Raw genomic sequence first — 26,462 nt, 5'->3', positions numbered from 1 at the left:
AGTATTTCCTCAGAAAATACTGTACTGTACTTGTACAGTATTTACTTGTACAGAATATAACAGAGAATAAACTGCCCAAATACCCTTAAACAAAGGAAAAGTACGTCCTTTATGAAGGCATAGAGCCACTACATGAAAATGAAAATTAATGAATACACTGTGTACAGTAATTTACCTGATAAGACAGACCTCAGAAAAATACTTTATGAGAGCTTTTATACTTTTATAAAGCTGTCTATAATGAAAATTAATTAACTAAGGATTTTTTCGCCCTGCCAAGGTGTGGACCAGTTATCCGGAGTGCTAAGTTATCGAGGGACGAGTTTTCGAGGTTCTACTGTATCATCAAATAAAGTTTTTTTTAAATCAATTAACAATTTTTGCTTAATTATATTTTCATAAATAATTCAAATTTCCTTTAATTTGTATTAACATGTACTTTACATCTGGTTTCAAAAATTTATTCTTATTAGTAAATGTTCAGCTTCTCTATAATTCTTATAAACTAAATGGATTAAACACTAAAAACAGATTTTCAACAGTTATTTCCATACCTGCAGCAATACATTAGAATCACAAAAAAAGCAAAATTTATAAACTACATAAATTTTTAAAATAAATGTTATATTGTACTATTATTTGATATTTTGAGAAAATATCATTATGCAAATTATTGAAGCACCTTACCACAATTACAAAACGAAAATTAATATTTTATTTTTATCTTAAAAATTTATTGCTGCATTACTTTTACTATAAAATTATCAGAATTCTACAATTATATGAAAGAACAATATTAATTTTACAGTTAATAACAAACACAGGAATCTGTCAACCTTGATTATTTTATTCAATTAAAATACAATGAGCTCATTTAAAATTTGGCATTCTGTACAAAAAAATCATCAGTACAGCAAGTCATATGTTCAAATTTATTCTTCTTTTGATTGGTAGATTTGTCAAGAAAGCCATCAATTAAGTAATGAATTGGACAGTTAGACTCACATTTTTGTCTCATTATAAAGTAATAGTAAAATAAAAACAGAGATTGTTGCTAAAAGTTGGTAGATAGAACTGTCATAACTATTGACAAAACTAATTTATTGAAAAAATAATGCAAAATGTATTTTAATTAACAATTAATGCCTAATTAGCAACCAAACATCTAATTTGATATCTGAACCATACTTTTAGCTCCTGCCAAGTAACCAAGTAAAATTATCAATTATATAAGAATAATTCAAAAAAATAGAAAAAATAAAAAGCATTTAGATTAACTAAACTGACTGCTTATAATAGTCAAAATAACAGTAAGCAATATTGTTATAAACATTTAATGTTAACTCTGTAAACTCTGAAAATTTCTTCTTGCTATGTACCTGAATACTGTTTTACCTTGCAGGCTAGGGCTTTAGTAGTGGAGATTGGTTCATTCTGCTTCCCAATAGTATAGGTGTTCAAATTTGTTTTAGGTGGGAGAATGGCATATGGAAATCAAGCATTGTCTTGCTCAATTATTATGCTTTTAATTATGTTTGCTGGCTTAGAGTAATAATAAAAAACACACATCTGTACTTTTTATTTGAAATAATTATTTTGTAGGAAGAGATCATTTCTTTATTACCAATTCCTTTATGCTTTTGTTGAGGATGAAAGTATTAGTTATTGCTATGCTGTTGGTCATGTCATGATTTTTCTCTTTTGGTTGAAATTATTTACTTCTTCCTTTATAATCTATATCCACAGTTCCCAAAGTGTGGGTCCTAACAGGTTTTACATTCACCCAACATATTTGCCTTGAAAATTTGACATTGTATCTTTCTTTGCCAGTCTGCCATGCCTGAACCATTGTACTTTTCTCAAATTTCTCTTCAGCAGCAAAGTCTACAGAGTAAGAGCTTTAATTTGATACTGAACCTTATTTTTAGCCTCAACTATTTATTCAAACTAAGTCAGAAAAACTGAAATTCTCTTTCAATTTATATATAGATTTTATGCTGCATAAATAATTCAACTTAAACATTAATTTTTATTTCATTTTGGTTATTTTTCATACATTAAAAACATTTCTTCACAAATTACAAAAAAAATTTTTATATAAATGTTTTAAAATTATTATAAACATTAGTAAAAATATTTTTAAGGAAAAACTGAAATAATCAAAATTATAACACATTTTCATGACAAAGAAACTTTACTGAATAATGAAGAAAAATAAAATTACATTAGTACATTCCAAATCATTTATAAATTAATTATTCTATTGTATTTTTTACTACCAACAGTAGTCATATTCTAATTTATAAATAGTATTGGGTTGTTTGGAAAGTAATGTCGTTTTTTACCTTCAGAGGGATTAGTTGTATTTTTACCCATCAATTTCATTCTAAATTGTATTGTCATTATATCTTGACAGCTGACGTTTCAAGGCTTTTGTAAAAAATTTTGTTTGATTCTTTGTGTGAGATTAGCAGTGGGTCACTGGTTAATCCCCAAATGACTACTTACTCTGCACGGGTTAAAAAACCCCGATCTCAGAGTTGGTTGGATGGCTAGGAGGGCAAATCGAGTGGGGAGGGGTGAGAAAGCTGGCAGGTGTCCTTAAATGACAAGAGACAGATTCAACAAAATAAACGAGCATTTATTGAATAACTAAATCTAAGCTACAGGAGGTAACTTACTACTAAGGTTAAATGCAGTTATATTAAAATATTTACAGAATATGGCAACTACTTTCGTAGCTATGTTACTGACCTAATTTCTAGTTCGAGAGAGAGCGCTTTTCAAAATTTAAATCCCCTAAATACCTCTCAGTGGAAGGGAGAGTTGGCAAACGTCATCTGTATGGAAGGGTGTGGTGTCTTCGGTGTATTCTCCAACGGGATCACAGTCCTTGGCATGGAGATCAATGAACACAAGTACCAAGAATGAAAACCTTGTGCGGACGCCCTGAGCTTCTGGTGATCTCCCCTTTTATATCTTTTCGTGAGAGAGCTGACATGTGATCGACTTTTGTTGATGATGATGGTGCACTCTTCACACCTAAGTGTAAACTTTCCCAGCTAGTTGTTATACAATTGGTGAAATCCGATCTAGTTCAAATTCTTCGGGTTTTTTCTGAAGATATTTACAATTAACAGAAAATTTAGATTTTTTAGAGGTCCATAAAAATCTACAGGCTCACATTTGCAATCTTTTTTCTTTACGTCCCATCAAATATGGAAAATCAAAAGCAGCATTTTTGCCATATTTAGCTTTTTTATTACTGAAAAGATAAAAATGCTGTTCAAGCAAGAAAAAAATTGTATGACATGTATGGAGATAATGTGTTGATAGAATGGTAATGCCAAAATAGGTTCACAAAATTTCATTCCAGAAATTTCGATATTGAAGATGCACCACATTCTGGAAAGCCAGTTAAAGCTGATGAAGACAAAATAAAGGTATAAAGATATTGATTGAAGCAAACCACTGAATAACAATACGAAAAATTGCTAAGAGATTCAATTTGTCACATTCAACTGCTTATGATCACTTGAAATGACTTGGTTTCGTTTCAAAGCTCAATATATGGGTTCCACATATTCTTAAAGAAAGAGATTTGCACCATTACATTGACATCTGTGATTTGCTTCTCAAACATCAGGAAAATGATCCATTTTGAAGTGAATCATAACTGGTGATGAAAAATGGATTGTTTATAACAATGTCAAATACAAGCAATCATGGAATAGAAGAAATGAGCCAGCTCAAAGCACTTTGAAAGCCAATAGTCACCAAAAAAAAAGTGATGCTCTCTGTTTTGTTAGATTTAACGAAAGTTTTTTTTGAGCTTCTACCAGAGAATTCCACAATTGATTCAAAAGTGTACTGTTGTTAACTGGACAAATTGAGTGATACCATCAAACAGAAAAGGCCAAAATTGATCAACAGAAAAGGTGTAGTGTTTCACCATGATAATGCCAGACCTCACACAAGTTTCATAACTTGTCAAAAACTGTTACAGCTTAGATGAGGTGTGCTACCACACACACCATATTTGCCAGATCTGGCACCCTCAGAATATTACTTGTTTCAGTCTTTACAAAATTTTTTAAATGGTAAAACATTTACTTCAAATGATGATGTCAAAAATCACTTTGATCAGTTTTTGTAACCAAGGATCAAAACATTTATGAATGTGAAATCATGCTACTACCAGACAGATGGCAACAGGTATTGGACCAAAATGGTCAATATATAATTCAATAAAATATTTATATAAGAAAACAACGAAATTACTTTCCGAACAACTCAATTTAAATTAGATAATTAAAATAATGCCAAAAATCTAGTTTTTTAATAACTGAAATTTTAAATGTAAAAATAAATTTTATAAAAATTTAAACCATACCATGTCTATTCCTTTCTCCTCATTACATGAATTATTTGAAAATTCTCTTATTAAAACTGTATGAGTGTTGCATTCTGTTAATTTCTAAATAAAAATTAAATTAAATTAATCAATTCAATAAATATAAAAAATACTATAAAATTTAACAATCATAAAACTATTACTGTATTGACAGATAACTTTAATGACATTATAATTTGGCTTACATTTGAAGAAATCTGTTTTAACTTTCAAATAAAGAAAAAATATTTAATTATAACTTGTTATTCAAGTTATAAAAATATGTTTTAAATATTTGTAAATTTCAACAGATGGTATTTTGTATAATATTGGTAAAAGCTATCTGGAACTAATAAGAATTTTAACCCATTAGTTCCTAGTATCTAAATATTCATGTGCATTTTAAATTTAAGTCTGCAAAAAATTCATCATATTTAGATATCCCATAATTCTTTTAGTTTTAAGAATATGAGAGTAACATATTTTTCTAAAATTAATTAAAGATAGGATATTCAATAAAAACAATTTTTTGGATTAAAATGGTCAAATTTTAATGGATTAATGTTTTCTTATCTACAGTCTTCCAGAATGTATGTTTCACTTAGATGTTCTCTGAATAAGAAAGATTATGAAAATATTTAGATTAAAATAATTTATATGCTTATCAAAATAATAAAATTTAAATAGTACAAAATAAAAAATTATTTTTAATAAAATTAAATAATCAAAATATGCCTACAATTTTTTCAAATTTAGGTCTCAATAAATTTCCATAGGCAATAAGAATTTCATTACTAGTCTCTGGACATATTCGAGCTGTTAATATTGGAAGAGATTTTTTTTTCGTACTTGAATTTTTTCCTTCTTCAGAAGCTATCTGAACTGTATAAAGTGGTTTCAATGGAGTTTTGCATTTTCTGTAAAAAATTAAATCAATTCTAAAATTAATATTTAATAAAAGTAAACTAGAGTATGATAATAATATATTATAATAATAATAATAATAAGAATAAAATATATATATATAATTACAAAACTTTGATCTAAAAGAAATCTTTTCTTAAAGTGGTTTAATAAATATTTAATCTTAATAAATAATAAAAACACTGGATCTGAGTTTTATTGATATATTAATGTATGAAACTGACAAATTCTTAACATGGCCAGCTACTTTGCAAATCGACCAAAAAATTGACTAATGTCTATATGCAAGTACTATAACTTTATCACTTTGCACTTTATCTGAACAGTTGAGGATTTGGCTGATGATGGCTGATGATAACTGATGAAAACTCAGTATATTATGCTGAATGACTGTGTTTAAACATATGGCCAGTTTGCTGCTTTACACTATGCTTTATAATAATAACATAAGCAAGAGCAATATTGTGAGCTGTGAATATTATTACAAACTCATGAGTGAAAACTACTAATATAAAATAAGGCTTGAGAGTTGCACCAGATTTGATGTCACATCATCATTATAATTCTGTCTTACATATTAGTGATCCAGAAAAAATATAATACTAAATATAAAATTGCACGTGAGTAAACAAAGATTAGAAAATATATTTAAACAAATAATTTGACACCTAAATGCTAATTCCAGCAATAAAATGAACAAATAAACTAAAAGATGAAATTTAAAATTTGGCATTCTATACAAAAAAATCATCATTACAGTAAGCATTTTCTGGACTGTTTACACGTGATTTGCATCTACTTGTTCTGTGGTACCATAAGGCTTATCTCACTAGTCCTCTCTATCAATAACCTCTTTCAGTTTTGTATTGGGTCCAAGATGGCAATTTAGCATTTAGATTTAGGTGTCAAATTGTTTGTTTAGTATATTGTTCCAGTTTGTGTGTGCCAGTATTTTATGTCAGAAAATATATTTATTAGATTTTTACATTTTTCAAATTATCACATTAATGTATATTCTTTCTAAAAACTAAATATAAGAATTATAATCAATACATTATTTGCTATACCCACACATCACATGCTTTCTGGAATTTGTTGAATAGCTATCAAAAAATTGTCATTGTGGCTTCACATACCTCATCAGATGCAAAGCACCTTTCTTTCAGAGCTTTCTTTAAAAATAGAAGTTGAAAAATTGCTTTGGACTAAAGCCAGTAAATATGGGAGATGTTTCAGGACTTCTAATCAAATAATAATACTGACTGCACAGTACAATATTGACAGTTTTCAATTTAATGTTATTGGGCTGCAATTGCAGATCTATAGATTCCCATTGTCATCAATCATTCATAATCTTGAGAACAGAGTTAGATAGATGAAAATAGAGACCAGGTATGAAAAGTGTATCTTTCAATTAAATTTTTTTTAGAAGTTGCAGCCTGGCATTGTGACGATGTCACGATAAATAAATGTTTATTATAATAGAGAAACTATTTTGTATTAGCAACTTTTGGATATTTTATATAAACAACAAGATAAATTTTATTCCAGAAATCTTAGCATGTAATTCTTTAGTCATAGTTGTTCCTTGACAGCAAAAAATATTGGGTTGTTCGGAAAGTAATTTCGTTTTTTTACTACTAGACGGATTAATTGTATTTTTCCTGCCATTTTCATTCTAATTTGTATTATCATTATATATTTTGACAGCTAGCACTTTAAGGCTTATTTGTAAAAAATTTTGTTTGATTTCGTGCAATTGCTTATTTTTTGTGTTCCATCAAATATGGAAGATCGAAAGCAACATTTTTGGCATATTTTTCTCTTTTATTACTGAAAAAATTCAAGCAAGAAAAAAATTGTGTGACGTGTATGGAGATGATGTGTTAAGAGAAAGATAGTGCCAAAACTGGTTTACAAAATTTCATTCTGGCAATTTCAATATTGAAGATGCACCACGTTCTGGATGGCCAGTTGAAGCCAATGAAAACAAAATAAAAGTACTGATTGAAGCAAACTGCCAAATAACAACACGTGAAATCACTAAGAGATTAAATTTGTCAAACTGAGCTGTTTATGATTACTTGAAACAAATTGGTTTCGTTTCAAAGCTTGATATATGGGTTCCACATGTTCTTAAAAAGAGATGCTCTCTTTGGTGAGATTTTAAGGAAATTTTTTTTGGAGCTATTACCAATTTAACAATTGATTCAAAAGTGTACTGCCATTGAGTAAACAAATTGAGTAATATCATCAAACAGAAAGTGTGGTCAGCATTGATCAACAAAACAGGTGTAGTGTTTTACCACGATAATGTCAAATTTCACACAAGTTTGGTAACAGAAACTGTTATAACTTAGATGGAACATGCTATCACACCAACCATATTTGCTAGATCAAGCATACTCAGATTATTACTTGTTCCAATCTTGTACAAATTTTTTTTAACTGTAAGACATTTACTTGAAATGACAATGTCAAAAATCACTTGGATCAGTTTTTTGTAAGCAACAATCAAAACTTTTATAATGTGAAATCATGCTACTATCAGAAACGATGACAACAGGTATTTGACCAAAATGGTNTTTTTATAACATAAAATATTTTAATAAATGTTTATTGGATTTTGATGCAAATTTTTGTTGTCTTTATTGTTGTTAAATTTGGTACCATTTTATATGTATTGAGAAGAAAATGCAGCTGTCACAATTAATTAATATTGCTATAAATTTTATATCTTTGTACTCAAGATGTCAAAAACAATTATTAACCATATTAACAAAATAAATTAATTTCATTCACAAAAAAATCATGATGTTTCTTGAGAAATTTAAATTTACACTTAAAAAATGTACTTGCTGATTTATTAGATCTTGAGTTAATATCAAATAGCCTAATCAAAGTAGCTAGCTGATCTGAAAGGGCTATCAGCTGAGCAAAAATTTTCCTATCTTTTAAATTAAATTTTAAAGAAATTGGCATAATTTGAATATTTATAAAAATGTAATTTCNGGAAGGATATGTTCTGTTGGTCTGTTGGCTCTTTCTGATATGCTGTTGCATTCATCCACTGATTTAGAAGACAATTTCAAATTTTCCAAATTATTACTGACCCAGGCCTTGGATATATTTAAAATAATCTTGCTTTTCTTTTCTGATGATGTGGCAGTAGTGTTGATACCCATCCGGGCCATCCAAGTTGAACATTTTTTGTCACTGAAAACAATTTCTCATCACTTAGCTGTCCAACTCATCTTTGTCTTTGCCCATTAAACTCTTGCTATCTTATGGTGATCTTTCAGACAGGGTTGGGTATCTGTTTTGAATATTTTAGACTAGCAGATGAACCCTGCTTGGGCAAAAAATAACAACAGCAAAGATTAAGATTATTAGTTTATTTCATACTTCTAACCCTCTACTATATTAAATTATAGTATTTGATTTATATTTACAAAGGTATGTAAGAGTTTATCATATTGAGTGCCCAATCTAACACATTTTAAAAATTCTTTAAATTGTGTACAGTGGAGAAATAAAGAGTTTTAAAAATGTGTTAGATTGATCATTTGGTGTGATAAACCCTTGCGTAAGAACCTTTATAGTTATATAGTCGATCTTATCTGTTTTCACCAGGGGTCCTCCCTCTTCTGAGGCTAATCAGAGAATTTTTAATTGGGTCTAAAAATATGTTTTATTTTCTGTAAAAATGCAAAAAACTGCATCTAAAATAGAACAGTAGAAGCAGAGTTCTTCAGGATAATCCTTAACCCTTCCCCCTATAAGGAATTTCCAAAAATTCCTTCTTAGTGTACATTCTCATCATGTACTCTAACTATGTACCAAATTTTCAACTTTCAACTGTTTATTTTTGTAATTTCTAGTATTTGTTTAAAACTTTTATGGAAAACAACTTTCCAATCATCAAATCTCATGGTAAGCCACTGACAAATAACTACCAAATATTTTTACAAAGGTGTCACAAACTAGTTGCAGAGCCCAAAGGTCTTAACCTTTGGGCTCTGCACTTATTATTATCAACCCATCTCAATTATATATATAGATGAGAAGATAAATGAAGCACTCTTCCAAGGGTCCATTTTAAAGCAGAATTTGGTTTGCAGTAATATTTTTAATAATAGCTGCTTGTCAAATCATTTTTTTTTGTCAAGGCTTGAAAGTGAAGAAGACTTTCTACTTCTTTTCAAAATCTTCCTTTCACAAACGTTTGAGCTGTCGAGATAGCTCTTCTTCAGGTAGATAAAAAATTCCGACGGAACACTTCGAAAAATGGAACGTAGATATTTAAACAAAAACCGAATCTAAAAATAGAACGCAGATGTTTAAACAAAAAATCCAAAACTCGCATAACGAAAAATCATTACGACGGTCATGCACACTCGTGCGCTGATGTTGATATTTATAGATCGTCGTTTATGAGGGCCTGCCACGCTATAGAAAAATTAATCTCATCTTTCCGGTTTATACATGTGGTCAGGTGGTTAGCCTTGCAGATGGATATAGCTTCCTGCCATTTTATATGTTCCAGGTGGGGCGCAGTGTCGATGATGTCAGCTTTGTCGAACTCCGGTTCTATATTGGGATCGGATGCAAAGGTGGTTAGAGCCGTGGTGTACCGCCCATGCCGAAGGTCTGCTTGATGCTCTTTTTTCATGCAAAATTACACCAGTAGCAGGTTTCGTATTTAATATTTCTCAGTGTTGTTGGCAAACTTGCTATAATGAAATAGCATGTAAAGGGGTAGGTTAACCAGGGTCTTAGAGTCAGTTTATAGTTTGTCTATAGCATGCACTTTCAAGGAGAAAAGTTCAAAGGTATTTAAAATATGGTGCTTTTTAGCATACAAAATAATTAATCTCCTAACTTGTATCAGCATTGGCAATTCCTGTTATAAGCATTAAATACCTTTTATATATATCAGTTACTCTTCTAAAACTGGAATATACCACTTAAACACAGAAAATACACTTAAACCAGCATATATTGCCTCAAATTACAAATAAATTACAAATTCAGTTCCTCAAATTGAATTTTTAATTTGTTCATAAAAGCATATTTGATTTTAATTTGTCTGTTCAGTTCTGCATTATATATACCTGAAGATGTCTGTTATAAGCAGATGAAACTGTAAAAGGGCTAATTTGAGATAATATATTCTGGTTTAAGTGTTTTGTCTGTTTTTATATACAGTGTGGTACAGAATTACAAGCCAGTGTAATTTTTGAAAAAAATCTTTTGGATTATTTAGAGTGGATGGACAAAATTTTACATAATTGTTTAATATTATCTTCTGACTTACACCAAATGTTATCTTAATTGATTAATCCAAACATTAATTATGCAAAAACAGCCATTTCAAGGTGGTGGTGCAAAATTATGTCACCTTCTATTTATTCATTGAATTGTAAATGAAAAAAATATTTATACATTTATTGATTTTCTGTATTTGGAAATAATTGCAAATATACTTTTTGGCATTGAAATAATTAAATTTTGCAGGCTTTTAACACTGATTTTCTGCCATTCTCTTGTGATGGCTAATTTCAACTCTCCAACTGTTTAGAACTGTCTATCATTTTGATGCCTTATAAATTTTTAATAGGGTTTATGTCAGGAGAGAGTGCTGGTTAGTCAATTATATGGATGTTGTTCAATGCAAACCACTGTTTGCTTCAGACATCACTTAAAGCAGTATGTATGGGAACATCATCATGTCATAATTTGCATTTTGCTCTTTCAATTTTTTGCCAATTGGAAGGATATGTTCTGTTGGTCTGTTGGCTCTTTCTGATATACTGTTGCATTCATCCACTGATTTAGAAGACAATTTCAAATTTTCCAAATTATTACTGACCCAGGCCTTGGATATATTTAAAATAATCTTGCTTTTCTTTTCTGATGATGTGGCAGTAGTGTTGATACCCATCCGGGCCATCCAAGTTGAACATTTTTTGTCACTGAAAACAATTTCTCATCACTTAGCTGTCCAACTCATCTTTGTCTTTGCCCATTAAACTCTTGCTATCTTATGGTGATCTTTCAGACAGGGTTGGGTATCTGTTTTGAATATTTTAGACTAGCAGATGACACACATTATGTTACCATTCATGTAGCATTTTAACTTAAATAACATTGGGAAAAATCAATGTGAAGCATTTAGTACATATTTATATAATAAAATTTAATGTGATGGTTAATGAGTTTTGAAAAACAAAATCTAAATCACAAATTGCATTAGATGAACAAAACAGAACTGCATCTCAGATCATTGTATTCTCTTAAAACTTCATAACAAACTAATCAGATCTATTNGGGCTACTCAAATATTTTACGTTTTTGATACTTAATTAACTTCTGAAGTATAATTTTTTTATTGTTTTTATATTTTTCAATATATTTATTTTGTTTGTACAAAATAAAGAAATAACTTTTAACGATACAATAGCCACGATTATTATTTTAAAAAGTTTACGTTAGGCTTAACATCGACGAAAATTCAAAGCAAAGTGATACGCAACAGAGAAAAATGTCAGCACAGGATAGGTTAATATATTTTTTTCGTACATAATCGGTTATCCGAACAACCCCAGTCCCCAATTGATTCGAATAAACGACACTGTACTGTAATTACAACAAAATTTAGGACATGATGATTCGTGTCCTAAATTTAATGACACTACTGTGACATTAAACATATGTTTGAAATCCAAAACACTTTAATTAGAAAAATAGTTTAAATGTTTCTAAATCAGTAATTTTACACTTTTTAAATATTAATATTTCTTCTATTTATATACCATTTTTTAACACACTTTATATTGAAATATTTATTTAATAGGAACGTATCTCCCATATTAAGCAGGGTTTTACTGTACTTAAAGGAAGATTAAGAAGTTAAATGATAATTATTTTCAGTGATAAATTACAAATCTTGCACACAACTTTACAGAAATATTACATATATTTTAAGATACCAATTTATGGTGTGGTAAATTTTTTGCAATAAATGCTGATACATTATATATATATATATATATATATAATGTATCAGCATATATAATTTTATAACAATAATATATATATAGGATGTTATAACTAAACAAGAAGTGTTTACAGTTTTGTTAATATAACTTTTAGATATCTATCACTGAACATTTATCTCTGGACATCTATCACTGGATATTATTGTGTCCAGTGATTATTGTGATAAATTTAAATGCTCTCACATTAAGAATCACTGTGACACACACCTGCCTTCAAATCCATGTTAGAAGAGTAAGTGATGGGTAGCTTGTCTTGTTAAAACAAAAGTGTGTAACAAAATGTCCAAGTTTTAATCACAGTGTTAACTGAATAATAATAATGTTTGTAAATGAAAACAATTACCTTAATTGGAAATCATAATACTTAGGTTTAGATTCATTAAATATTTTATTTTCAAATTTAAAATCTACAATATAAAGAGAGAAAAACAAAAACTAAATTTTTTTGGAAAAATTACATCTATGTCAAATATAACAGGACTTGCTTGATAACCCATATTTAAAACTCATTTTATCTTAAAATATATGTAATATTTCTGTAAAGTTATGTACAAGATTTGTAATTTATCACTGAAAATAATTACATTTAACTTTTTAATCTTCCTTTAAGTACAGTAAGACCCCGCTTAACATGGGAGATACGTTTCTAGACGACAAAGTGCTAAACTAAACAGCTTTAAACGAGGTTGTTTTAACACAGTAAATAGGGATAAGGAAACACGCAACCAAAAATAAACAGATTTTACTTTAATTTTAAGTTACTTTTATATTAATTTGCATAATAATATATGTTAAATAATACACAAATATATGCACACAAAAATATAAAGTTCATTTTTTGTGATGAAGGTCCTATCTCTTCTGAAATTCTTATTTTTTAAATAACTTCTCACCACACCAACTTAAAAAATTACGCACACGAAACCAATTTACGGTTGGTAAATTTTTTGCGATAAAGTCGTGTAATTTCATTTGTTGTTTTTTTTTCTTTAAGCAAATGTCAGTAGCAGAAGATCTTATCCAAAATGCATTGTCTTGCTTTTGCACTCCTTTCAAAATCTGGATCATTCACTACAATCTGATCAATGATTTCAGTTATCGTAACCAAACTTTTACTAAGGAAATCTGTAGAGAAATTCTTTGGGTACTTCGTTTTCAGAATCACTATTTTCCACTTCTACATGAATTCCTTGTTCTGCCAGTTCTTGAAGGTCGTTGGTAAGGCTCTCCCCAGAAAACTGCAGTAACTCCTCAATATCCTGTTCATCTACATCTAGTCCTGCTGTATTGATTAGGTTGACAATTTGGGTCAATGATAGGCTCTTCTTGTTGAGAATTCTTGGATACATCATATTTTTCTACTAGAAAAATTTTTTGAAAGATTGTCTATAAGATTTTCTCTAAATTGGATTGGTGTTACAAACTGTTTATTTGCTGGATTGTTAGTTAATTTATATAAAACGTAACTGTTTTGTATAGCAGTATCCAGATAAAACTAAAATAAGTAGAACCACCATTTGAAATTTTCTTGTTATTAAATAATATTTTCAATTTTGATCTGCTAAGTCCACACCTCCCATATTTTTATTATAATTTGAAAATATGAGTGGACATTGTACCTCATTGATTGTTGCTCCAGTTTGTCTTTTAGTGTTCACTATCATCATTTTTTCATTTGTTGATGCTATATTAATTTGTTTTTTGTTGTGCCAAGTCAAACACAGCAAACTTCTTTTTTCAACACACTGCTGAACAATGATATCGCATTTGTTTGTTTTCAAAGTTTTCAGACCAGGCAGTAGATACTTTTTATTTACTAGTATTGTGCCCCCCACACAATATTTTTCTTTAGCAAATCAAGCAACAGCGGTATGCTGGTAAAAATTCAGTCAAAATACAAGTGGTGATATTGGTTATGCAAAACTTTTCTTAAATGCATAACATCATATGTGAGCCCCTTTTCACTTCTAGGAATTTTCTCATTTTTTCCACAATATATGTCAAAATTGTACATGTAACCATTATTCAAACCACATAGCATCCACATTTTTAGGCCACGTTTAGCTGGTTTTAAGGCATATATTGCACAATTCCAACACAATCTTTATATTTTAGTAATGCCTCATCAATTGATATATCATAGAAAAGAGTCATACATGCTTGACAGTTTTTTCAACATCAACATGAATGGGTCTACTTTCTGCACTAAATAATAGTAAGGATCATTCCAACTAAATTCCTCTTCTCTATTCAATAAATGTAAATAGTTTATTATCCAACAGAAATGATCACGTGTCAGTATCCTTTTTATCATATTATTTCTGAGTCCAGGATGACTAGACCAATACATATACATAGCAGGTAACTTATTTATCCCCATTAAAAATATAATTGAAATAAATGCCCATATTTCAGATATACCTGCAATAGGTATCCATAATTTAACATAATATCCGATAGTTCGGGCAATGTATTCGGCGTATTCTGCATATTTGTATTTTCCTTTATAATCTCTAATATTTCAGTGATAAATAATTTAAAATACAAATAACATGAGCCCAGAGAAAGATCATGATTTGGACCAGAATTTATGTATAACAAACTTGGAATTGTCTATCTGTGTTGTCCAAGACAGTTTAGTGACATCAACCGATGTACAATCTGATTCTGATTGCAAATCTAGATCATCTTCGTCGGATATACTTGATTTCATTATATCTTCATCTTCATTCTCAAATAATAAATCACCATTGCTGTCATTTACATTGCCAATTTCCTCATCCGTATCACTTTTATATATAATTTTTTCAATAGCTTCATCATTTTCATAAATTCGACAACAATGTTGGAATTAATATTAAATTTATAATATAATAACGATAAAATGTAAAAGCACAAAGAATCACCACACAACAGAATATCCAGCTCACTAAGAAACAAAGACCTATAGTTGAACACAACACCTGATACTCTCTAAAGTCAATAAAATTGTAAATAAATTCTTGACATAGTAGATACATAGTTTGCTATTTCTAGAAGATGAGTTACTAATATATAATTTATTTCATATATAAAGCAAAGAATGAGCATTTCTCATTACAGTAGAGCCTCAATTATCCAACTCAATTGGGACTGGGGTTGGTCAAATAACCGAAAAGTATGAAAAAATCCATTATTAGTGTAGTATATTATTATATCCCATGTAATTAGTATATTAGTATATCGCTATTAACCTACTTCACTTGAATTTTCCTCCATATTAAGCCTATCAATTTTTTTTTTAAATAATAATCGTCGCTATTGTATCGTTAAAAATTAGAAAATTAAGCCTCGTTTAAATACTGGCTCCCTTTCATGGTTAATCCAGTGTTGCCAGCTAAAACACGTAAAAATAATATTAAAGTAGCCAAGACATAGCCAAATATTGTAGCGCCACATCATTAGCGGACATTTGAAATTTGCCGACTAGGACGGTCGGTTAACCGGGGGTCGGATAATCGAGGCTCTACTGTATTTACAAAAGATTTAAAATCAAGTTAATTTTTTAAAAATTGACAAAAATAGGAACAAAATATCACAAAACTTGACAAATGGCAACCTCTGATAATATATTTGAACTGTTCCATAACTGGTGAGAAACCAAACCATATGTCCCCACTAAAGTACAGTGGAACCTCGGTATACGTCTGCTTTAGAATACATCCAATTCGGAATACGTCCTGTTTGGACGAAACAAATTTTGCTCGGTATACGACTTTTGTTCGGGTATATGACTTAATTCAATTATACGCGCCATCTATGAACAAGTAGCACTATCGGTGTACTACACTAGACTAGACGTTTGCGGTGCTATGGTTTAAGCTATAACTTTTTTAAATGTCTTCTGATTTTAATTTGTAAGTAACATTTTATTATTTTTATTAATCATGAATTGCAAAAGGGCAACAGAAAAATAAAAAAATGACAAGAATCACAACGGAACTGATAAAAGAGATTGTTGAGAAATATGAAGGTGGCACGCGTGTTCGAGATTTAACAAGATTTAACTGTTTCATTCCGTATTCCGAGACGACGATATCGACAATCGTGAAAAATAAAGACATTATAAAATTTGCTAACGTTGCGAAAGGGGTTAAATCAATTTCTAAACAGAGATCGAAGACATTAGATCATGTCGAGAAATTGCTTTTGCTTTGGATAACTGAAAAACAGTGTGCCGGCGACAGCGTATCGAAAGAAATTATTTGCGAGAAAGTTAAAAGGATACATGCTGATCTCATGTAAAATCAAGCAGAAACTAGCGAGGAAAGCAATGTTTAAAGCCAGCCAATCTTTTTACATGAAAATAGATTAATCATTTTTACATTACTTCTTATGGAAAAGGTTGGTTTGGTATACGTCCTATTCGGTATAAGTCCAAACACCAGGAACGGATTAAGGTCGTATACCGTGGTTCCACTGTATATCCTTAAGTTAAAAACTATTCAGTCTACAAATACATAGTAAAAACAAAAATTTTAGTGCTTAAAGAATTAACCATGGCACTTAAGAAGAGTATGGGAGCAATAAAACTTAAAAGGAAGATTGTTAACTTATTAACTTAACTTATTGTGAAGTATTAGCAGTCCATATGTGGCAGATCTGGTGGTCATGTTCAAGATACTAAAATTGATAATGTGTACCATTCTTAAGAACAAGAAAGCAATAAAAGCAGCAAATGTGGCTAAAGGTGTGACAACATTGACTTCCAAAAGATTGCATGTTATTGAGAAGAAAAACTTCTAGTTTCAATAAATGAGAAGCAATTGGCTGGTGATATCATCTCCAAGATTATTTGTGAAAAAGACAAGCTGTGTAGTAACCTCAAGAAATGGGACATCACCATGCCTCATACTATGGTGCATTAAATGCAATTTTCATTTTATTATACAGTATTTATGTATTTTATTTTTGTTTTCATGTTTTAATTTATTATTCAGATTATTTAATTGTATTATTTTTATCTTAAATTATGTGTATTAGCTGTTTACATTTATCAAAATGATTATTATTTAGGGTCTGGGAACAGATTAATTCACTTTCCATTATTTCTAATTGGAAAAATTGATTCAGACTTCAAACAATTTAGAGTTCAAATGGCCTCATGGAACAAATTAAATTCAAAGTACAAGGAACCAGTGTATTTTTTTTTTATTGTACTGTTTTAAGTTTTCCTGTTTACTCTAAATGTCATACCTGATTAGTACAGCAAACTTCCAAATAAACAGGCTCATCAGCTAAAGTAAAAGCTGCAAGAGAGTCTGAACTGCTTTCTTTTCTGACTTGCCTTTAAAAAACAAACAAAACATTTAATTTTCATTTTTATTATTTCATAAAAATAATTTATTTAAATAAACACAAATTCTTAATATGCAACAACTTTTTAATGTTTTTATTATTAATGTTCTTCTTAAAAATTTATATATAAACGTTTGAACCTTTTAGTGTTTGTTTGCTGGAATTATCGCTTAGGTGTGAAGTGGTTGTTTTAGTTTATATATTTGCTTTTAATAAAACAAATATTTTAACAAAAAATCTGTATATATGAGGGTAATCCTAAAAGTAAAGTCTCCAAAGTGCTGGAAACTGTTTGTGCAGCTGTTGGCAACACTGCTGTGTTTGTTGTTTCCCCATTCCCAAACACACCTGCATGCACCTTGCCAGGACACTCAATCTTGATTTGGCAGCCGTTTGTAATGAAGTGCCCGCTTGGCACTACTGCCAAGTGCAAAGTTCATGCAGTTATTTGGCTTTTGAATACAAAAGGTGTTAAACTGATTGAAATTCAACTCCAATTGACAGAAGTTTATGGCAAGTCATGCATGGAAGTCAAAAACATCCACAAGTGGTGTAAGGAGTTTGCAGCTGATTGTACTGAAATTCATGACAAAGAAAGAAGCAGTCAATTTCTGACAAGACAGTCATGAAGATTGAGTAAACTACGCATGAAGATCAGAGGATCACTCTGGATGATCTCTGCATTTTGGTTCCTGGGGTTTCCCAATGAAACATTCATAGGATTTTAACAAAAAAGTTGCAATATTGGAAGGTGTATGCAAGATGGGTCCCGCAAATGCTTACAGAAGACCATCAAAAGCAATGAGTTAACTCTTCCAAGAATTTCTTTGCTGTTATGCAGATGAAAAGAACAACTTTTTAGATTTGATTGTCACGGGTGATGAAATCTGCGCATTCCACTTCACACCTGAGACCAAACAATAATTATGTGAGTGCCAACGTTCCTCTTTGCCCAAGCTGCTAAAATTCAAACAAACAGTCTGCCAGTAAAGCCATAGCAACTGTGTTTTGGGATCAAAAAGGAAGTATTGTTGGTCGACTTCATGGCTTCCTCAACAACGAGGAGAAAGATGAGGTTCAACACTTCCTCAATGACATAGTGGTGAGCTGATATGATATGTGCATACAAAAACTGCCAGAGCACCTACAAAAGTGTATCAATCAAAATTGTGATTATGTAGAAAAATAGATAAATGTTCAAACTTTATTTTCAATAATGTTTATGTCATTTTAAACATTTCTTTATATTTCTAAAAAATAAGAGACCTTACTTTTGGGATACCCTCGTATATGTATATGTGCATAGGTACATTTATGTGTTTGCATGTATTCATACAAATGTCCACAATATAAAATATGGTATTTGTGTTTTATCATTTCTATCATCATCATTTAAATTTTAATCCAAATTAATTTCTAATTTATAATCATTATTTCCAAATTTAGCCCGATCATTTACGGCAGTTGTGGATGTGTATTTGCTTAATATTGGGTTTCATTTGTTGTGTATAATTTTTAATCAAAAAAAAATTTATGTAAAATCAAGCTACATGTGTTTTAGTTTACAGTCTTCTAATTTTCAAAACAATTTTCCAGTAATTAAGCTTTTATTTAGCTTATCATTGATCTTAAGTGACAGCAATCACAATGATCTCAATGTATAATACAGTGGTGCCTCATATAACGTATGCCTCGAACAACGGACTTTCTGCAAACAAGTGCGAATGATGTTTCCACTCGTTTGCCAATGACAATCTGCTATTTTTATAATACTGTATATTCGTATTATTAGAATATATTATTAGTATATCTGAAGTACAGAGCTCCCGTTGGGATTTGGCTTGCTCTCTTGTTTATTACATACTACAGTACATCACCTCAGTGCAGGGGGTATTTACATTTATTCAAGTGTTGTGCAAATCATGGCTTCTAAAAAACAGAAAGGTGATTTCAATTGAAACAAAGCAAGAAATCATCAGAAGGAGTGAAAGTTGACAAAAACTTCCTTGTCAAATGGGGAGAGGTTCAGAAGTTTACCAACACTCATTATCCAAACAGAGCTGAGGCCAACAGGATCAATGATCTCTACAATGACACCCTTGCCCGTCATTTCTGACAGGTGTTGAAGAAGAGAGAGAAACAGACCACCTTGGACATGTTTTTCAAGAAGCCAGCAAGGAAAAAACAAAGGATGGAATAAGAGGAATTGACCCTGCAAGCTCTGGTAGCCTCTTCTAAATCTGACTCTGATTAAAAAACAATAAAAAGAGACCTTCTACCATGTGTAAAAAGTCTATCTGTATGAATGTGTGAAAAAAGTGTTCCTCCACCTCCTCACAACATCTGACTACCAGCATAATTGGTGACTGCTACATTTTCATTTGTTTATGGTATGGTTATTTTATGCTGTGAAACAAATTACATGTGTTTAACATGTATTTCTATGGGAAAATGCATTTCGTACAACAGACTTTTCACTTAACGGACGTGCACCTGGAACAGATTAAGTATGTTATACGAGGCACCACTGTATTTTTAAACTGACTTCTTCCAAAATTTTTATTTTAAAATTAAAAAAACAAAACACTTTAGGTGTAAATCTGGCAGAAAAATGAAAACAACTATTAAATCTTTCTCAAAATATTTTATCATTATTATGAACCAGTATAATAATATTTTTCAATTTATTCATAAATTTTTCAATGACTGAAGGCATAAGTTTCTATTCAAATTTGAAAACTTTTTAAACTGATTATTTTTAATAATATTTTCTTATTATTTAAAAAATACATTATTTCTTATGAAAAAAATTAATGTGCACTTCTAATAGCAAATTTATAATTAAACATTCTAATTTATTGTTTATTTCCTAATATTTTCAAAATTACAAATGCATAATGATTATTTAAGATAAATCTCTGCAACTAATGGAAAAAATTCAACTTTTTTTTTTATTAAATATGCAACCATTTATGCTAACATTCAATTTTAAAAAAATACAAATTAACAATTAATGCTTATTTGTGTGTACAACAAAAATATTAAAAAATGCCCAATTTTTGAATAATTTCTTGTGGAACTAAAATTTTAATATGAATGATGTAATAAAAATTTCATGAAAGATTTTTTACCTTAGAGCATAATGTTAATTCATACATATAATATTAAATAAATACTCAATTTTTCTGTATTATTATTAACTGAAATTTAGTACTCACCAAACATTGACAATTCTGTCATTAATAGCAGAAGAAAAGAAATAATTTCCTTCACTTGTTTCTTTGTTCAATTTTTCACCAAGTCCAACGTGAAGCAAACAAAATACTTCTGTAGCATGACCAACAAATTTCTGAATGTAAATAAACATGAAAGTAAAATAATAAATATAAGAAAATTAAAATTATAATACCTACATACCAACTTTAAATTTCAGCAAGAAACTTTAACAAAAAACTAACATTTTCGGCCATTTCAAATGGCCGAAAATGTTATTTTGGTCATGGTCATGAAATGCATTCAAATGGCCCTTCACATGAAAATGAATTTGAAAAAAAAAAAACTTTCCCACTGCTTCTTTGGGAACTACTGTGCAAGTTCCTATTCCTGACATTGACAAGGTGCGAGGTGATTCACACAATATATTGGCAGTTGTAATGAGTGTGACAGAGGATGGTTTCTACTAACTTGGAACTTCTGAAGGAATTTTAAAACAAGTATATGCATGATCACAATTCACTTTATGCCGTAAGAACTTGCTTAGAATTGAAGGTATTCCTGACCATAAAATTCCTCTCCAGTCAGTTGCAATTGCTCAGTCCAGTGGAAGCGGCCAAGGATTCGTCAAATGTATGTGTAAAACAAAGTGCCAAAATATGAAATGTCTTTGCGTGAAAAATGTAGTGAAATGTAATTCAAAATATCATTCAAGCCTACCATGTTGCAACAAGTAGGTTAATTTTCTTATTCTTTTTATATGAAAATTTTGTTTACCTTAATAAGAAAAACATAAATTTTGTTTTGTACAACATACAACATTTTTCTTTACATATTTTGAATAAATTTTTTTTAATGGCACTCTCATTAATTTTTCAGAACAACATTTGTATTTTTGAGGAATGCAAGTCATTTATATAATAGCCTTATCAGGACCCTTTTTCATACTTTGCCTAAATAGCATTTGTCATTCTACAGAATACCTAGGTATTATATACAATGCCTAGGGAAAGTATGTAATAATTCTCAAATTTCATAAAAAAATGCCAGGCATTATATACAATGCCTAGGTATTCTACAAAATACTGGCTTTTCATACTTTGCTGGTAACATATATACATTTATTCAAAAGGTTATTTTCCACTTAACAATTGTGAATATTTCAGTATTTATTTTTTGAAATATAATAATAATTAAAATTATTCAAATAATGTTGTTTTCTTGTTACTTCAATAAATTGTAATCATTCAAGAGCAAATCAAGGATACTTCACATTAAATACAGGTATCTAACTTTATTTCTATTAAGTTTCATTTATTTCAAATTCTTTGATAAATAACTGAAATATTTACTATACAATAATATATTATAATTAATAATATATAACGTGTATTTACCTTCAAAATAACTTTATTTTTAAGATCCCAGCATTTTATATTAGAACTTGCTGAAAGAAGAGTATTTTCATCTACTAAACATATAGAATATATGCTATGTCTATCAGCTTTCCATTTACTATATTTAAAAAGAAAAGTATGTATAAATATATGTGTTTGTGTATTCACATTAAGAAATTATTATTAACCTACTGTAAAAGTATTTACAGTTGAATAAAAGTATTTTTTTAAATAAATTTATTTAAAAAAATACTTTTATTCAAAGTAACTCAAAGATAATAAAAAACTGTTATTTATAGTAAAAGATATTAAAAAATTGTTAAATCATACTTTTATATGTCACAATATTCATAATATATGCAACTCATATTTGATTCAAATCAGTGAAATATAACTGAATCAAAATAGGAATCATAAAAATAGATAATAAGTTAAAAACATAATAGGGAACGCATATCAAAATAATCTCCCTCTTATTTTGCTTTTCTTTTCTTTATTTTGCCTGATAATAGTTTTTCTCTTGATAGAAATTTATCAAGCAATAACATTAATTGGAAAAGTATTCAAATTACTATACAATCAGTTTCAGCAAACAACAGTAAAGACATGAAAATAATTGGTAGAAAAAAAGCAAGCAATAAATTCATGAAATAAGATCCAATTTCAAATACTTGTAAATAACTCTTACAACATCAACTTAAAAATTTATTAATTGAAATATTTTTCATTTTAGATATCTGTTTATTAATAATGTGTGATAATGAATATAATTATAAATATGTATTTCTGGATTAAAGAGATGAATAACAGACAAAATACAAAATTTTTTGTTTTCTTTATTAAAATCACCATTCTTTTCTATTGATCTACTACCCGGTAAATTTAAATATTATTTTTGAGAAATGAGTTAAAAGAATGGTTTTGTAAAAATTACTGTAAAAATGAAATTTTTACAAATATATAAAGAAAAATTTTATCTTATAAAAATATCTACAGTAGAGCGTTGATTATCTGAAAGTCAATCATCCGAAAGAATTCCAGTTGGCAAATTAAAATTTTTGCCAGTGCTGTGGCGCTGCAATCTTTGGCTATGTCTTGGGCTACTTGAATATTTTATGTTTTTGATACTAAATTAACTTATGAAGTATAATTTTTTATTATTTTTATATTTTTCAATATATTTATTTTGTTCGTACAAAATAAAAAAATAATTTTTAATGATACAATAGTCTTTGTTACGCTTAACATCGACGAAAATTTGACGCAAAGCAACACGCAACGAAGAAAAATGTCAAGATGGGATAAATTAATATATTTTTTGTACATAATCAGTTATCCGAAACATCGATCTTCTGAACAACCCCAGTCCCCAATTGATTCGGATAATTGATGCTCTACTGTATTATGATATTACAGAGTCTCATTAAAAATTTAATATCATATTCAGTATGCTCAAGTTGAAGAAAACAATACAATACAAAATATCCATCCAAGACAGTTTTTTAAAAAAATGTAAAAATATCATAAATAACAAATAAGTTTCTTCATTCAGAAACTCAATTTAAAACAAAGAAATTTATTTAATCATTATGCATTTTATTTATATATACAATTTTAATAGTAGAGTTCTGTCTGAGGTTATCTTTAATTTTACTATTTGATTATTTTATTGGTGAGTTTTTGCTTTTTATTTAGTAATTTTTCTTTCTTAGAACAAAGATCTCAACTTTGTCTAGTATTACTAACATTTTTGTCTGTAATAGACATCTTCAGGTAAAATATATAAAAAGAAGAACTAAATGAACAAATTTATTCAGCTTTCTACATATTTTATCTAAAGATGTCTGTATATATTGTACATTGCTTAATAGTAAATGAAGAGTATTTTTCATTAAGTATTAAATGGCATTACCCAAAATAAAAAGTATTCTGTGGGACACTATTAACTGGGCAATGGCGAGTGGGTGATGGACAACTGGGCTACTGCTAACTGGTTACCAGACATCTGGGTGACAGAGATGAATAACAGACAAAATACAAAATTTTTTGTTTTCTTTATTAAAATCACCATTCTTTTCTATTGATCTACTACCTGGTAAATTTAAATAATATTTTTAAGAAATGAGTTAAAAGAATGGTTTTGTAATTAACAAACATATTTATACATGCTACTTGCTATTTATTTTTACAAATAAATAAAAAAGTCTTAAAGGACAGTTGATATCTATCCCAAAATTAACAAATATACATAAAAACAAAGATGACAATTATATAAAATTAAAAATACATTACATTATACATTAAATACAATATAAATTAAAAGTATAAAAGTTCTTCAAAGAACTGCTTTTCTTTGATTTGCTTTGTTAACCAATTCTGATATACCAGGGATGGCCAACACGTAGACCGCGGTCGACCGCAAAGGTTTTGAAAGTAGCCCGCAAAGCTAAAGTTGAACAATTTGCTTTCACTTAAATTAATGTTTAAAAATCTTAATTTGATAATTTATTCTTACAATAATAGACAGTCTGTGCAATGTACCCATACTGTTTGTATTTATCCCGATGAACAATGCAAACGAATGTTAACGCATGCGCATATAAAAATCCTAAAATTGTTTGCCCATATTCATAGCCACCCACAGATTATATTTTACCAAAAAAGTAGCCCCTAAGGGATAAAAGTTTGGTCACACCTGTGATATACAATAATTAACGATACTATGGTATGTACAAAATGTTTCCTTTTCCTAAGTTGGAAATAATTTATAACTCATACCTCACAAGTCTTAACTATATATATAGTTAAGACTAAAGTAAGGTAAATTATATATATATATATATATATATTTTTTACCATTATTTACAAAAAATAAATTTAAAAAATAACCACAAAATCGTATACATGCTAAGCATGCAAATATTTTTAAGTTTCTGTCATCCAGTTAACTGTCACCCATTGTGAATCACCCAGTTGTCATATACCCTATTGTGCTGGTTTTAAGTGATGTCATTTACATAAGTCCTTCCAGTTTTTGGAGAGTAATTGACCAGCATTTCAAGTAGCTTTATGCAAATTTTTATTTAAAGTGAATCAATATGGTTACAACCCAAAGTTGAATGTATTATGAATTTGTTTTATGTTCTATATTCCCATATCTTACGACAAACTCAATTAAACAAATAAATAATTTTAATATATGTTACATATTATTAAAACTTACTATTTGATTTTATGCGAAGATAACTCCCATTGGACAATATACTGATCACTAGAACAAGAAAATAAGGAATCTGTTTCTGTTTGCCAGGCTATATCATTAATAACACTTTTATGGCCCCCAACCTGTAAAATATACGTACATTGTATACAAATCAATCAATGTTTAATCTAATCTAAAGTCTTACAGTAAAGCTTAAATTAATAAAAATATTTTTCTAAAATAATTTTAGTTTTATTACTTGTTAAATGTTTTACCATTCCTAATTAATATGGAAACATCTCAAATTTGTTTAAAAAATATAACAAAACAATAAATTTCTCTACTGGAGGAATTTTCTTTATTAACAAAATTCTTTCAACTATTTTTGAGCAACCAACCCATCCATCATCAGAGATATACCAGACTTGTCTCCTGAGGTTTTGCAGTTTCATTTAATAGCATTTGATATTTTCTATTAAATCAGATCATTTCCATATCCAAGTTGCTAACCTAACTGCACATTCAACCCCTTCTATATTTCATTCATGTTATGCACTGCTGTCCCTTGTGTTTTAGATAGTGGAGCACTTACCTGTCATATATGATACTGTTTCAAGAATCCACTTGATATTTCAGAAATTCATTAAAGGGTAATAGTACATATTTTTTCATTTGCTACAACTCTGTAATTGACAATGTTGTTCTATTTTCATTTGAACATAGAATAGAAATCATTGAAATAGTGGTTTAATTCATAAACAAGTAAAATAGCAAAACCATATTTGGAACAAGACAGTCTCAGAGACTCACTACTAAGCGGAATCACTTTGACACACAAGGCGGGTCTTGTTCTCATTCTCCAATCTTCTTTGGTATCGCTGCTTTTGGGCGCAATCGTTCAAACTTCGCCAGCCATGATGCATTTTTGATGAAAT

General features: G+C 29.2%; 1 protein-coding gene across 1 annotated transcript in view; it reads right to left on the bottom strand.

The window, feature by feature from the left end:
* The window catches only part of LOC111634544 (WD repeat-containing protein 43-like), an 87,742-nt gene that overhangs the window by 36,019 nt on the left and 25,261 nt on the right, over window positions 1-26,462 (bottom strand). The window contains exons 3-10 of the mRNA XM_023379342.1: window positions 25,549-25,670; window positions 22,326-22,443; window positions 20,934-21,064; window positions 17,614-17,704; window positions 15,275-15,351; window positions 14,982-15,167; window positions 5,133-5,310; window positions 4,394-4,477 (exon numbers count right to left, since the gene is read on the bottom strand). Of these exons, the coding sequence (XP_023235110.1) occupies window positions 4,394-4,477; window positions 5,133-5,310; window positions 14,982-15,167; window positions 15,275-15,351; window positions 17,614-17,704; window positions 20,934-21,064; window positions 22,326-22,443; window positions 25,549-25,670 (987 nt within the window). The remainder of the gene's footprint in view (window positions 1-4,393; window positions 4,478-5,132; window positions 5,311-14,981; window positions 15,168-15,274; window positions 15,352-17,613; window positions 17,705-20,933; window positions 21,065-22,325; window positions 22,444-25,548; window positions 25,671-26,462) is intronic.

Source organism: Centruroides sculpturatus, unplaced genomic scaffold, assembly GCF_000671375.1.
Source record: "Centruroides sculpturatus isolate CEXI.00-Female unplaced genomic scaffold, Cexi_2.0 scaffold75, whole genome shotgun sequence".
Classification (NCBI taxonomy): Eukaryota; Metazoa; Arthropoda; class Arachnida; order Scorpiones; family Buthidae; genus Centruroides; species Centruroides sculpturatus.
Note: the sequence above shows the minus strand (reverse complement) of the source record. Positions and strands in the feature narration are given on the sequence as shown.